This window comes from Lactuca serriola, chromosome 8 (assembly GCF_051521515.1).
Source record: "Lactuca serriola cultivar US96UC23 chromosome 8, Lser_US96UC23_V15, whole genome shotgun sequence".
In the NCBI taxonomy this organism is placed as follows: Eukaryota; Viridiplantae; Streptophyta; class Magnoliopsida; order Asterales; family Asteraceae; genus Lactuca; species Lactuca serriola.
Genome location: NC_136415.1, coordinates 242,826,222 through 242,843,064, shown reverse-complemented (window position 1 = coordinate 242,843,064; position 16,843 = coordinate 242,826,222). Strand labels below are relative to the sequence as shown.

The 16,843-nt window shown below is 30.3% G+C and overlaps 1 protein-coding gene, 1 long non-coding RNA gene and 1 pseudogene across 2 annotated transcripts; 2 read left to right on the top strand and 1 right to left on the bottom strand.

Moving 5' to 3' along the window:
* Positions 1-399: 399 nt before the first annotated feature.
* Positions 400-4,500, top strand: LOC145069267 (obscurin-like protein). Its single transcript, XM_079016213.1, has 6 exons — positions 400-919; positions 1,082-2,768; positions 2,851-2,995; positions 3,601-3,745; positions 3,844-4,086; positions 4,159-4,500. Exons 2-6 carry the CDS (start codon positions 1,163-1,165, stop codon positions 4,432-4,434), a joined length of 2,415 nt encoding a protein of 804 aa, XP_078872339.1. The 5' UTR covers positions 400-919; positions 1,082-1,162; the 3' UTR covers positions 4,435-4,500.
* Positions 4,501-4,973: 473 nt separating this feature from the next.
* LOC145069266 (receptor-like protein EIX2) lies at positions 4,974-7,926 on the top strand (annotated as a pseudogene).
* A 569-nt stretch (positions 7,927-8,495) lies between these two features.
* Positions 8,496-9,606, bottom strand: LOC145069268 (uncharacterized). The gene is made up of 2 exons (XR_013689386.1): positions 9,289-9,606; positions 8,496-9,030 (listed from the first exon to the last, which is right to left on the bottom strand). It is a non-coding gene; the product is annotated as an uncharacterized LOC145069268 (long non-coding RNA).
* Between the last annotated feature and the right edge of the window lie 7,237 nt (positions 9,607-16,843).

Genomic DNA, 16,843 nt, shown 5'->3' with positions numbered 1-16,843 from the left:
ATTTTATTTCGTCATTTTCTAAATAAACTAAGTGTGAGACCCATGTATTACATGAGCTTATTTAAAAAAATTAAATATGAAATGTTAACAATTTGACAAGTTTGACTTTATAAGAAAAACGGAAAAAATTTAAATTATTAAAAATAATAAGACTTTATTACATTGAATACATTACATATATAAAAAATTTCTAATAAATACTTTACATATATATTATCCTAAATATTAATATGTGGAATTTTAATTTAATAAAATAAAAAATATAATAAAATGGGAAAATAAAAAATTGTAAAATTGTAAAAAAATGAGTGCAAATGAAAAAGAAAAGGATGTATAAAAAAAATAGATTTTGATTTATGAGGATTTAAAAATTAAAAAAAAAAATCCGGGAGGATTTAGAAAAGCAACTCTAATTCTCTAAACACTCTCTTAAAAGTTCTCACTTATCAGTATATTCCTTCGCAACAGCCGTTCCTCCGACCTCCATAACCACCAGTTCAACTTTTCAAGAAATTAAAGATTCAATCTTCCCCTGTTCAACCACCATCCCTCCACCGCCCAATACAATAACCACGATTTCGTCTTCCTCAACAACAACAAAGCCACCACCAATCTTCCCGACTCATCCACCATCGTCTAGTTCATATCCGGATCCTTCAACTATTCAGCTCGGGTTATCCGACTACTATTGTCTATCTACCATCCAAGAAGCCCATATTTTCTTCATCTCGACTGTTCTCGCCTTAAAAACGTGACTTTTTAGCCCTATCCGTTCGTCAATTCAGTGTTGTTTCTCCTAAAAGATATTCTTCTACTTCTTCCGCTTTAAATGGTGCTGCTACACTTTTGAAGCTTTGCGCTGAATGGGATTGGTTTATTAACCTCTCTGCTGCTGATTACTCAATTGTTACTCAACATGGTAATCTTCATTTTTGAGTAATTCAACAATTTATCTGTTTCTGGCCCCTCTCCATACACTTAACTGCTTAATTTCATGGTTCTAGGGTTTATATGTTCCATGTACGATGTTTATACATGTTGAAATTTGAATCAACACTGACGTAATATGAATCTGTTGTAGGGATGGCGAGAAACCCCTCACTGAATTGAGTTAACAAACTTATAAATTCCCAAAATATGAAGTGTAGGTGAACTTTCTGCAATGGCGAAACAAGCTCAAACATTCTTTCTTGAAGAATGGCTTAAAGCCAACAGTGGCGCTATCAGCAATACCAACTCTACAAATTCTACACCCCAATCAGCTCGAGCCATCATCCAAGCATGGGCTGATCTTAGGGAATCCCTCCAACAAAAATCATTCACTCAGCAACACTACCAATCGTTACAGACTCTCTTAAATTCCGGAATTGCCCTTTATGTTGCAGATCCACAAGTTAAGCTTATACTCTCTATTCTATCAGCACCAGACCTATCTCTACCTTCTGAATCATACCCTCTCTTTCTCAGGCTTTTATACATATGGGTTAGAAAATCGTCTAAACCCTCTCCTGTGTTTATTAATTCTTCCATCAATGTCCTCTTTCAACTATTTTCATCTCAATCTGTCACCAATAAAAGCTCTTTATTCTTCACTGAATTCCTTCTTCTTCTTGGTGCTTTTTCTTTCATCCCCTCGATACCCGAAAACAAAAGAACACAGTGCCTTGATTTCTTCTGTAAAATCATGGAGGAAGAATACAAGTTGGTTTCTTTATTTGATGATCTTGTTCCAAGTGTACTTTCTGGAATAGGGTATGCTCTATCTTCTTGTGGAAGTATTCACTTTGTTCGAATTCTTGATAATCTGTTTCAAATTTGGAATAAAGAAGGAGGCCCTTCAAGTAATGTACAACATGGTCTAATGATCTTACATCTTGTTGAATGGGTTCTCTACAATTGTATCCAATCACACGAGAAGATCATCATCTTTTCACGAGAGATTCTAGAATCCCACAAATCACAATATGCTTCATTTTCTATTGTCATGGGGGCAGCAGGAGCATTAAGAGCTTCCAATAGGTCAATATCTTCAGGTCTCATGGAATTAAGAAGCTCTGCTGAAAAACGACTTGAAATCATTGCAACTGAATACGTTTCCATAAATGGAAACGATAGTGTTCTTTTACAATGCATATCATTAGCTTTAGCTAGAAGTGGTGATGTTTTCACTAGAGAGAAACATTCTCTTCTTTTATGTCTCACTTCAGCAATATTAACTGAAATCTTTCCTCTAAAACGGTTTTACACAAACATTTACATGAATTCTAGTAACAAAGGAAGTCATGAAGTTAAAGAACACCTACAAAGTGTCATTTTCAAAGAGGCAGGAGTGATAACTAGTGTTTTTTGTAAACAATATGCTCAAGCTAATGAAGGTAGTAAGAATTTAGTGGAGAATCTTATATGGGACTTCTGTCAAGATGTTTACATGTCACATCGCCAGGTGGCGTTATTTCTCAAGGGAAAAGATGAAGAGTTACTCCAAGATTTGGAGAAGATAACCGAGTCAGCTTTTCTTATGGTGGTGTTCTTCTCTTTAGCTGTTACTAAACAGAAATTAGTCCCGAATATTCCTAAAGAAATTCAACTTGATATATCAGTAAAAATATTAATTTCATTTTCTTGTTTGGAGTATTTTCGGAGAATGCGTTTGTCTGAATACATGGATACAATTAGAGGTGTTGCTGGAAGTGTTCAAGAAAATGAAGCTGCTTGTGTTTCATTTGTTGAGTCCATTCCTTCATATGGCGACTTGACAAAAGTTCATGGTAGTTTGTAACTTTATATTTACATTTCTTTACCCGTAATAACAACATATTTACATTTTTTCCCCCTTGTTTTGGGTTGCAGTTTCTTCCAATAAAATGGAGTTTACTTGGTGTAAAGATGAAATGCAAACTTCTAGAATCTTATTCTATTTGCGTGTGATTCCAACGTGTGCTGAATATATTCCATCTTCAGTTTTCAGAAAAACCGTGGCTCCCATTCTATTTTTGTATCCTGGATATTTAAATTATTATTATTATTATATATAATAAAAAGAAAACTTGGGTAGGATTAGTATAGTTTTTGGTTTTAGACTTTGGTCACGAAACTTTCTTATGTGGGTAGATTTGGTCCCTGGACTTTCGTATATTGGCATTTTTTGCCCTTATTTTGTAGAATGGCACTTTCCACCTCTCTGCTTTGTAAAGTATCACTTTCACGGACTCAAATTTGAATTTCGTATGTTGGCAGGTTTGGTCCTTGCGTAGAAAATAAATTACAAAAGATGTCCCTGTAATTTTACATAAAAGGTCCTTGTGCAGTAATTTTTACACAAATGGTCGATCTGTATAAATAGTATATGCTTTGGGTTTGACATTTTTGCCATAATATTTTCGTATGTTGGCAGGTTTTGTCCTTTTATAGAAAATAAATTACAAATCTGTCTCTGTAATTTACAGAAAAGGTCCCTGTGTCAAGTTTATTTAACAGCAAACAGTCCATTTGTTTTAAAAAATAGTCCCTGCCTAATAGAAAATTTACAGATTACATCCCCTGTGAAGAATATAGTGATACTTTTAGATATACGATTTACTTAACTTTAAAAAAAAAAAGATACATGGGACATCCAAATGGGAAAGTGACTCGAGCCTCACATTCTACATTTGTAGCTTTCATTTCTTCTGGGAAAGATTATGATGATGAACGAGTTTCATTAAAGGAGCAGCTTGTTTACTATTACATGCAAAGGTCTTTAGAGGTATTCAAATCCAAATCCAAATCCAACTATCTAAATTCTAAAGTTCTAAACTCACTGATTCTTGATTATTTATTTAATTTAATTTGATTAATTTTTAGGGGTATCCTGGTGTAACACCATTTGAAGGAATGGCATCTGGAGTTGCAGCATTGGTTAGGTATCTTCCTGCTGGAAGTCCTTGTATATTTTACTGTGTTCATTGTCTAGTGGAAAAAGCAAGTAGCCTTTGTAGTGAATTCCCAAAAGAGCCAAATTCATGGAATGATTTACACGATGAGTTAGAGCCATGTAAGAAGCTTCTAGATTTACTTCTCAGACTTCTCTCACTAGTTGATATACAGGTATTAATCTGGTTTATCTTTTTAATCAAAAGTTAAGGTTTTAATGGCATCTGTTATTGTTATGTTGTTCAGGTGTTGCCAAGTTTGATGAAGCTTTTAGCACAACTGGTTGTGGAGCTTCCTGAAGATGGACAAAATATGGTGCTGAATGACTTATTTGCTCAAGTTGCTGATTCAGACGATGTGACACGGAAACCAACACTTGTTTCTTGGGTGCAGTCTTTATCTTATCTCTCTTCTCAAGCTACAATCAAAGGAGGAGGACAAAGGAAGCATGAAAAATCTAGTGCTATCATTTGGAATAAGGGCAGATTGTTTGGGTTGAATAGGATCTTTGCACGAATGTAAACCTGATTGTTATGTTGTTGTGACATATGAATTAGTTTATTAGTTTAGATTTACACCTTTAGTTTCCTTCCTCTTCTTAACTCTTAATCACACACTACCTTTAGGGTTGGGTTTGGGTAATAATATGATTATACTAAATAATGTTCAGAGTTAAATATGCTTTACTAAATTTATATAGTTAATTAGATTGAAGATATATCAGATTAAACATTTGTATATATACATATGTATGGATGATAATTGATAAGGACGATTTTGTATTTTTGTTGTTTACAGCTTTAACACCTGTCATCCATCTTTCATTTAATTTCAAAAATGTAACGGTCAAACACAACCGTTAACGGATTTAATTTAACATGGACAAAAGAACACGTTTGACCAAGTCGTATCTATTGTAATTTGTAAACCACTTATTTTGATCAAGAGAAAAAGAAACTTAGCTCTGGACAAAAGAGCAAGCTTGACTTTGTAGTTGTGGATTCAAATTGTCCATTCATACACTAGTCTTCCAAGTCATTAATGACAAGAATTAAGTCGCTCTTCATTTCTGCTTTATAAACCAGCTACTACCTGTCTTTCCACTTCAAATTCTTTCTCTGAATCAAACCGAGTTTCAGTTGACAATGGGGAATTGGAGATGTTTGGGGCTTTCTCTCATTTTTGTAACTATTTTTTTGGTTGCAAATGCATATACATGTTTAGGTGTTGGAAACATCAGTGTCGTTTGCTTTGAGCAAGAGCGACTTGCTCTTCTCAAGTTCAAAGAGAGCGTTGGAGATGAGTCTAAAATGTTGTCATCGTGGGTTGGCAATGACTGTTGCTTGTGGGAAAGAATTCATTGTAATGGTGTCACTGGACATGTTGAAAGGCTGCATCTCAGAGGAGACATTGCAATTGTATCTTTTGAGAAATATGACTCCGGTTCATCCTACTCCTTTGATTCTGATGGCAACTACTTGGTTGGATATGAGGTAAATTCTTCTCTTGTAGAATTAAGGCATCTAAGACACCTGGACTTGAGTGGGAATTATTTTATTGGAAGCCGGATTCCCGAGTTCATTGGATCTTTAAACCAACTGACTTACCTTAATCTCTCTAATACATTTATTCAAGGTATTGTTCCTCATCACATTGGAAACCTTTCTAATTTAAAGATTCTTGATCTCAGTTCAAACGAAGAGTTGATGGCAAGTGATATGGCATGGACTTTTGGCCTTTCGTCCTCGAGCTTCTTGATTTGAATTCATTAAATCTTAGTGGAGCTCATAACTGGGACATGATGCTTTACATGATTCCTTCGTTAAAAGAGTTAAGTTTGTCGAATTGTGGACTTTTTGGTTCTTTTCTTAATTCGAGTAGAATAGTTTCCAACATCAAACACCTGGATCTTGGCTTCAATTCTCTCAAAGGTCCAATCCCCAAATCTCTAGCAAGATTAAGAACTTTAGAAGTATTAGATCTATCTCATAACCATTTGACGGGTCCCATTCCAACATTCTTTGGGAATCTTACGAAACTAGACCTTTCTTTTAATCAATTGAGTGGTTCAATTCCGGAATCCTTTGGAAAATTAGCAGCTTTGACCAAACTTTATCTAGAATCCAATTCGTTAACGGGTCACATACCAACAAATATAGGAAGACTAGTTTCATTACAAGCAATTTCTGTGCATTCAAACTTGCTAAATGGGACTATTCCAGTTTCCTTTAGGCAACTTGACAAACTCCAGTATCTAGATATCTCAAACAATTCCTTGGAAGGAGTAATTTTTGAAGCCTATTTTGCTAACCTTTCGATGTTGAAGCACTTGGATACTTCTTCTAATATGAAGTTGACCTTTAATATTTCACATGAGTGGATACCTCCATTCCAATTGGTAACTCTTCGACTCAATTCTTGCAATATCGGAAATGAATTTCCACAATGGCTTCATAATCAAAGGAAACTTGAGGAGTTAGTGTTGTCTAATACTTCAATTTCGGGACCTCTGCCGACATGGTTGCGGAAGATGCCCATCATTCCTTTCTTAGATCTCTCTCACAACAAACTCACTGGACCTTTGACAAACCTTCCCAATGGGGGAAATGTTGATGCGTTTGATTATGGACTTAACAATGCATTATTTCTGGGAAATAACCTATTCAATGAGTCGATTCCAAGGTCATTGTGCAGAAGGACAGATTTGAGATATCTTGATATATCCAGAAATAGGTTAACTGGGAAAATTCCAAAGTGTCTCGAGAATCTACAACGGTTGCTTACCATGATATTTAGCTCAAATCGGTTGTCTGGCGTCATCCCAAACTCTATAACTCTTAATTCTTCATTAGTTTGGTTACAACTGAATGACAATAACCTTATTGGTGAACTTCCTTGGGAATCGGGGAATTTAGGAGCTTTAAGAGTTTTAGATGTGGGTGATAACGAATTGTCTGGAAATATACCTGCATCGATTGGAGAAAAACTTGGATCTTTGGTAGTTTTTAGGTTACACAAGAATAACTTCACCGGAAGTATACCTCGATCCTTGTGCAAAGCTTCAAATCTTCAAATTTTGGATGTTGCATACAACTTTCTAACGGGAAGCATACCTCATTGTCTAGGAGAGTTGAAGGCCATGGTTGAGAGTAGCCCAGTTAATTTGGGTAATGCCACCCTCAGTTCAGATAAGAATGTGATTCAGGTCCTGAAAGGTGTTGATCTTGAATATACAAAAACTTGGGATATAGTTTTCAACATGGACCTTTCGAGCAATAAAATTGTAGGAGAAATTCCACTCAAGCTCACAGCACTTTCTATGCTGATTGGTCTGAATTTGTCAAATAATCATCTCGGTGGGATGATTCCAGAAAACATTGGGAACATGACGAGGTTAGAATCTCTCGATTTATCTGGAAATAAGTTGACCGGGATGATCCCTCCAAGCATGGCAACTTTGACTTTTTTGAGTCATTTGAATTTGTCACACAACAACTTGACAGGACGAATTCCAACAGGTCGTCAGTTGCAGACCCTTACTGATCCATCGATATACAATGGGAACAAAGATCTTTGTGGAGCTCCATTGCCAAAGAATTGCTCAAATCACAAAGACCCATCATCAACAAGAAGCAAGAAGAAATATGAAGCAGCTGATGAGCCGATGAAGATATGGTTTTATGTGGACATAATGAGTGGGTTTGCAACAGGGTTTTGGGGTGTTATTGGAGTTTTGTTGTTCAAGAAGCACTGGAGACACAAGCTTTTCATGTTTGCTGATGAAGCTGTGGACAAAATATATGTTGCAGTTGTGGTAAGATTTACCAACCTGAAGAGAGGAAGAGAAACCACATAGATCTTCTAGAATGCAAATAATTCTTGAATGTATATCATCAATGATATTTTGCTTTTTAGTACTGATATTGTACTTATGCTTAATACTATATGGATTTTATATTTGTATGACATTTGTAATATAAGTGTTGTTTAAATGAGAATTTTAAATTTTTTGGATTCGGTGTTTGTGTAAGATGAAGTTGTTAGATTAGGGAATTGCATCTGTTTGGAATTCGCAAAATCCATGAGCAGTAGGATTTCAACCGGAAATATCCTGCTCTCTCTTTCTGGATCTCTTGCTGCCACTGCTTAATTGGTCCCTTTTCATTTATATCACACCAAGTAAGAATTGTTAAAGTTATAAGATAGACTAGAATATTATAAGTGATAGTTAACTAGTTATAGGTTAGTTATTTAACTGTTATGTTGGTTAATATAGGATATAACTGTCATGTATGAACTGTTGTGATGGTTTCACAGATATAAATGTCTGTCTATCAACTGTAAATGCTGTTGGTGTGATTAATAAAGAATTTCACGCTTTTGAACATAGAATTATCTCTCCATCCTGTCATTTCTTCATGGTTATCTCCAACAAGAATCAGGTAAATGACTAGCTATTTATTTATTCATTTCTACATTTATTTGTTTCTGGTTTTGCTTCAAACACTTCTAATTAGGGTGTCACTGTGTTAATCTGTATGTATCTCATCTGCTCATTTTGATCGTAATGTGGCAAAACAAGGTGGGGTATCATTGTTTTCAATCATCATAACAAAATTATCAAATGCAAAATTAAGACCATGGAGACAATGAAGAACAAGATCTGATTCAGATACTAAATCACCTACTGATTTGAATTGCTCATGAAGAATCTTTATTTTATCACAATATGAGCTGATAGAAAGTTTCACCTTGAGATATACTCTGTAACTCACTTCTCAATTGAGATTTCTTTGCAAAAGCCTACTGTAAATATGAAGTTTCAAGTAATTTCCAAATTTCTGCTGCGGTTTTGATTCCAATCGCCATGGGAGCAACAGAGACATGAAGAGTGGCGTTAAATACATGCTTGAACATATCCATCCATCTTTTTCCATGTGATGAAATTTAGTGAAGTAGATGCAGGTGGAGAAATATCCGAATCAATGTATGTCTCCAGATCCATGGTTTGAAGTATAGTTTTGAATTGATGTCGCCACACTAGATAATTCTCTCCATCCAATTGAGTAGAAACGAAATTCGTGATGTTTGAAACATGAAATTGTGTGATATTTGTCACTATTTCAAAAGAAAAAATCACAATATTCAAAGCTAGAAACTGGGGATTTTGTTTGACCTAACTAAAGAAAGAAATTGATTGTGTTTTCAATCAATTTAGGGAAGAAAGAAAGGAGAAACAGAGATCGGGGCTCTGATACCATGAAATGATTGAGAAAGTAAAAGAGAGAGAAATGTTAAGTGTGTTCTCATTATTATGAACTAATGGTTTCAGACCCTGATCAATATATATACATAGAAAGAGAGTCAACAAATTACCTCTCTAACAGAATCTGTAACTAACACACACTTAACTAACATCTTGACATTCTTCATGGAATGCATCGGAAAAAGCAAAAAACCCTCCTTCTTCCTCTGATTTCTCTCTTAATTTCTCTTTTTCGATTGCTTGTTGTTTCTCCTCTTTTTTCTCCGATGGTTTGAGAAAAGCAGGCCTTGTTATGAGCTTAGTTGCCCCAAACACGAAAGAGAAAGAAAAAAAGCCCAAATTTTGCTAGCTGTGGGCATATTGTGTGTGCAAATTATGTATATTGTGAATAGGTTTTACAAGTTAAAATTACCAACTTGCCCATGGATCTCCAACGGAAAGATTTTGATATGAATATTTACGAAAATTTATTTTCTTTATGGTATTTGGGAAATGAGGCCCCCCTTTGAAATTCCAAGGTTTCATTGTTATTTTTTAATTTTGAAAAAAAAATGTTAGGAGTGTTACCACTCCCTATCACATGTTAAGAATTAGGTGTTAAGATAAAAAAAAAATGAGGTGTCATTCAAAAATACGAGATGACAAGATATTAGGAGTGTTATCATTTCCTCTAGCCTAAAGGTTACAAGATTCTGCACTTTACATCAACATTTTCTTTTTTATCTATTATTAATTAATTTTTATATAATGTTTATAATTTTATAATTTCAGTTTGTAATCATTATTTTATATATTTTTTATTTATACTATAATATCCAAATTATATTTTCTTATAATTAAGTTAAAAAATATAATGGTTATAAATTATCATAATTGTTATTTTTTATTTTTTGATTAGTTTCGTATGAATATATATATATATATATATATATATATATATATATATATATATACTAGACGAATACCCACGTGTTGTGCAGAAACATCTATATAGCTGAATTCTTTACAAATATATGTTTTTTTAAATATAACAATAATGACGTTGTTAATTTGATATAATAATTCGTATACGTAGTTGATATAGTATATTGATTATTTTGAATTATATGATAATATATACATCATCAGTGTAATCATTTAAAACATCAAACAATTTTTATTTTATTTTATTTTAAAGGTACCACTATAATCATTTATATAGAGTTATTTTTAACTATTGTTATTGTATGTTATTTTAAGCTACTTATTTCAGTTCTTTTAACGATTATAAAAATATCTTTAGGAAATATTTTAGTGAATTGATATTACAATTTAGTTTTTGCATTTAGCACTACAATTTATCACTTTTCACTATTCACAAAATATTCTTTGGGTTTTTTTAAATGGAACGAAAGTTTATATTGAAGTTGACCCTGTAATGTTATATTTAAATTACAAATTTAAGTATTTTGTTTCCATACAGTTCAAATGTTCTAGCTTTAAACTGATAAAGGTTTACATACAACAACATATTAAATCTAATAAATTAAGTATAATATGTTAAAAGTCGAAGACATAACTTTATAAGTATAAGTAAAAATATTATTTTAATATTAAAATTTAGTTTATTTTTTATTACACTTTAGGTTTGATACTTATTTAACCTTATTAACCAATTTATAATCTTTATTAGAAAGATACTACAATTTATCACTTTTAACTATTTACAAAATATTCTTTGCGTTGTTTAAGTTGAACTAAATTTTATATTTAAGTTGCTCATGTAATGTTTTATTTAAATTAACAATTTAAGTATTTTATACAAATTGATCAAAAGTTATAGCTTTAAAATGATAATGGTTTACATACAACATATTAGACCTAATAAATTAAGTATAATTTGTTAAAAGTTAACAACATAACTTTATATGTAGAAGTAAAGATATTTTTTAATATTGAAATTTAGTTTATATATGATTACACTTTAGGTTTGATATTCATTTAACCTTATTAACCAACTTATAATCATTATTAGAAAGAAATTTAAAAGTCGTGGGAATTTCAAATGAATGTGGTGAAAGGAAAAAATGCATGGGAGTTTCAAATGAGCGTGGTTCAAGAAAAATGCAAGCTTTATAAGTATACTAGGCGAATGTCCGCGCGTTGCGCACAAAAACCTAGATAGTTGAAGTCTTTACAAATATATATTTTCTTAAATATAACAATAACGTTGTTGTTAAATTTGATATAATAATTATATACTAAACTGATATAATATATTGATTATTTTGAATTATATAATAATATTTACGTAAATTATAAATGTATAATCTCAATCTTTTGAATGACTTCTACCCGCGAGTTATACATAAATAAAATTAAATATATTATATGGTTTAATGATACTTATAGTTGTTGCTATTTTTAATTAATTTTTAAAATTTATTTGTTTAATGTTTTAATTTATATCATTATAATTATTTAAAACATCAAACATTGTTTTTTGACATTAAATGTAACAATATAATCATTTATATAGAGTTATTTTTAACCACTCTTATTTTAAGTTATTTTAAGCTACTTATTTGAAAACTTTTAATGATTATAAAAATATCTTTAGAAAATATTTTAGTTAAATTGATATTATAATTTAGTTTTTGTATTTAGCACTACACTTTATCACTTTTAACTATTCACAAAATATGCTTTGGATTTTTTAAGTTGAACTGAAATTTATATTTAAGTTGATCATGTAATGTTATATTTAAATTAACAAATTAAGTATTTTATCAAAACTGTTGAAATGATGTAGCTTTAAAATGGTAATGGTTTACATACAACAACATATTAAATCTAATAAATAAAGTATAATATGTTAAAAGTTAAAGACATAACCTTATTAGTAGAAATAAAGATATTATTATAATATTACAATTTAGTTTATTTATGATTACACTTTAGGTTTGATATTTATTTAACATTATTAACCAGCTTATAACCATTAATAAAAAGACATTATAATTTATCACTTTTAACTATTTATAAATATTCTTTGGGTTGTTTAAGAAGAACTAAAATTTATATTTAAGTTTACCCAGTAATGTTGTATTTAAATTAACAATTTACGTATTTTATTCAAACTGTTCAAAAATTGTAGCTTTAAAATGATAATGGTTTACCTACAGCAACATTTTAAAACTAATAAATTAAGTATAATATGTTAAAAGTTAAAGACATAACTTTATAAGTAAAAATAAATATATTATTTTAAAGTTTATATATGATTACACTTTAGGTTTATTATTTATTTAATCTTATTAACCAACTTATAATCATTATTAAAAAGAAATTGAAAAGTCATGGGAGTTTCAAATGAATGTGATGAAAGGAAAAATATATGAGAGTTTCAAATGAATGTGGTAAAAGGAAAATATCCAATAAAATTAAAACTTTTGGTAATCTTATGTTATTGAAAATATTTATATCATTTATATTAACTATAAAATAATAATTATTACATTTAGTTTATATAAAATTATAACTAATTTGAACAATATATAAAACAATGCTTATTAAAATCAAATTATTTAACGGTCTCTATTCATATTTTACGTGTGTATAACATTAGTTATATTTGTCAACTATTTTAACTTACTACTATTATTATAAATTAATTTAAAAAACAACTGAATTGAATTTTAGTTATTATAAATAGTTTTCGGACAATTTTTAGTTATTTCGATTCATCAATATAGGTTCTTTTATATTTATTATATTTAATGTTTTCCTTTTAACTATGTTAATATATATATATATATATATATATATATATATATATATATATATATATATATAACTTTTTTTTAAACATTATTTGATATTTTACTTTAGGTTTTAAATTTTATACTAAATTTTTAAGCTTATTTGATATATTAATGTAGGTTATTTATTTAACTATATATTGAAGTTAACAAATTAAGTATATCATATTAATAAGTCACAAAGTCTTCTATTTATGATAATGTTTACAACTAAAAGCATATTTAAGTTAATAAATTAACTATATTGTATGGAAATATGAAATGTTTGGAGTTTCAAATTAATGTGGTGTAAGAACAGCGTAGATTAAAAATATATATTTAAAATATTGAAAAATATATGTTTAAAATGGTTATGTTTTTGACTTATACGATCATTTTCTAATTTCAATAATGATGTTCAGTTAAAATACAATTTATTTATAACTAAATGTAATTTATAATTTGATGTTATTATCATTTAAAATTGTTATTCATTAGTTTTAAACCACTTATTATTAATAATAAGTTAAAGAATACTTTTATGAAACACTTAATATTATTATTAAAATTTGAAACATACACTAAATAATAAAGTGATAAGATAGACAGTTTGCATTTCAAAAGAGACTTGCATGGATAATATGACATATCCATGTAATTTGATTTTATTATTTATAATTATTGCTTATTAATTTTAAAACCACTTGTTATTATTAATAAGTGAAAGAAAATTTTAAAAAACACTTATTGTTATAATTAAAATGTTAGACATATACTAAAATATAAAGTGATAAGATAGATAATTTGCATTTTTAAAAAGGCTTACATGAATAATATGACATATCAATGATTTTTAATTAATTATTGTTTTGAAGCAACATGAACATACAAACATGTATACAATAATTAATTAAATATTATATATATCATCTTCCATAACATATGATCCATAACATGAATCTAATCTAATTTACATTAAAATTTCAACCACAACATACAATGATATTCTTAAAAGGATACTTAAATCAATAAAAATACAAAAAAGAATTAGTATATAACAAACTTACAAATTAAAAACTTCAACATAATAACATGGCTCGAAAAATTGTTCAAAGCCCTCAAACCAACACAAAAAACTTTACACTTGTTTTCTTTCTGAATTTTGTATGTGATTTGTATTTGTGTGTCTACTCAAAAAGATTGACCTTTTTATAGTAGGGTATCCATTAATTGTTTATTAAATATATTATATAAGTTATAAAACCTTTAAATTGTTAATCATTATTAAGAGACTTTTGAGTGGTATTCATTAAAATAGAAGGTTTCAAATGCATGAGGTTCAATGAAAAATGCTAGCTTTATAATTATGTATGATAATGATATATATATATATATATATATATATATATATATATACACACACACACACACACACTAGAAAAGTTTGAGGTCCGTGCTAAGCACGACCAACAGAAAGTAATGCAGGTATTTTTATGGTCATCTAAAATATAATGTGCTAACAACCAAAAGGTAAAGATTTTCCTCTTTATATACATGAATTATCAATATAAAAGAATAAATAAGAAAAAGACAATAGAAGATATTCTTATAATCAACAATTAAGTGAAAGTTAAATTTCATATTTTTTGCAATGTTGGGTTATAACCCAACAAATTTATACATTCAAGAGATGGTTGGTCATCATTTTGCTGTTTTGATTCTTCATTGTTTATACATGTGTGTACAACTTCAATGTGATATTGTCTAAAAAATAAAAAAGCGTACTTCTTACATGCATCTACAACTTCAATCATGCGTGCTTTTGTATGTATCCTTGTCGTAATTTGTGTAGAGGGTAATTTGGGAAGAAAATAAAAATACAGTTCTATTACGGGTAAGAAATGAAATTACATCGATATTAATAACACATAGGTTGAAGGTGCAACGTTATAACATATATAATTAGATGTATGATGATGTAGCAAACAAATAAATGAAATTGTGTTGTTAGTTCTTGGATTTAGTTGTGTATTTTTCTAATGTTGTATCAAGTCATGTGTTTTTTTGGTAGATACAATCATAGAGAAAATATAAAATATATTCTATCAACAACATAAATTAATGATTATTTTTTTTTGAAATAAAATAAAAAGTGAAATTAATTAGCTTACCTTGACATATGTCCTATCTAGATAAGTAAATTGCCACGATCCAAATTACCCAACTTGAAGAACCCAAAGATCATTGTAATCATACCAATAACAACAAAATGTCATTTACAAATTTGCAACATTATTTCAGAAATGAATTTTTTAACGCCAATTATTAAAGATTATTCAAAGTCTCACAAACTCAAAGGTCAAAATGGTAAATTTACCTCTTTAGTGTTGACCTTGATGACGTGAGGTATGAAGTTAACCAAACATATTTTACCATGGCAAAAAAAAAACAATGTAACGAAACTAAAAATCTTAATTCATGTACACACAAGAAAAAAAACATCAAAAAAACACATTATATATCTGCACTTCACAATTATTAAACTTCACAAAATATTAAAAAAATATTTATCTATTTTCTAATGACATGAGAAAAGGCAATTGAGAAAGTAGGTAACCATTATACATACTGAGAATTGAAAGTCAAAAAGTTGATAAACTATGTACACCTCTATAGAAGATCCAGGAAGATCAATCAAACCTCAACAGACACAAATAAATTCGAGAAATCTTTTGGTGTGAAATTATGGTTTTTTGTGGATGGCAAGACAAAAAACATATTAATCTGATAAGTTCAAGTGCATTAACATATCATACATTCCAAAAAGATGAAAAGTTGTATAACGTCTTTAACTATGGTGTGTGGTACATCATATCTTGACAAACATAAGGAGGGATACAATGTAACAACCCAATTTTCACGTCTAAAAATTTCATTTTTAATTAAATACTTTGCAAAACATTTGTAAATAAACATCGTTAGATCATATCATTTCATAAAACATATTTCGTGTCTGAAAACCAAAACATGAAATCAACCATAATGTCAGAGTACAAATCCCAGAATAATCTCATAGTGCGGAAAAACAAGGTGTGTGTATGATGTGTCGCTACCGCGCCAGCTCTTTCCCCTTTGATGAAGAGGTACCTGAAACCAAAACTGTAAATTGTAAGCACGAAGCTTAGTGAGTTCCCCATCGTACCACATACCATACAATCACATACATACATACTGCCAGGCAATTCTGGGGTGCCTGACCTACCCGGTACGACCATTCTAGGGTGCCGACCTACCCATGCGGCCATTCTGGGGTGCCGTCCTACCCGTGTGGGGTGCTGACCGACCCATGTCAAGCTGTTCTGGGGTGCTGACTACCCTTCGGTCCTAACAACCGAACCTCGGGGACTATTCCACCCCTACTACTACTACTACTATCACATATCTGTTGGATTAGTGTCTAAGTCCATAACTATTTTGGTATGTACTTGACCCGATGGTGCATGGTCCTTTTGGGTTGCCTTCACCAAAGCAACTTGATAGGATGAATTATGGAGAGAGAGGATTAATTATGATTTATTAATATATTATGAGAATAATATATTAAAGGAGAAATCATATTGTTTAATTAATATTAGTCAATAATTAACTAAGAATTAATTTTGTGGCTAAAAGACATTAATTAAACTTAAGGGACTAGAACTGTCCATTGTATGATAGTTGAATATTGGGCTAATGGACTCCATATTAGAGGGGTGGATGAATTCTATGGGGAAACCCATTAGAAATCGTCCTAAGCCTCTAAGGAGGGAGTCCATGGGTTGCTTAGGGCCTAAGCAGTCAAATTAGGGTTTCCTTGTTAGATAACCCTAATAGCCTCACTATTTAA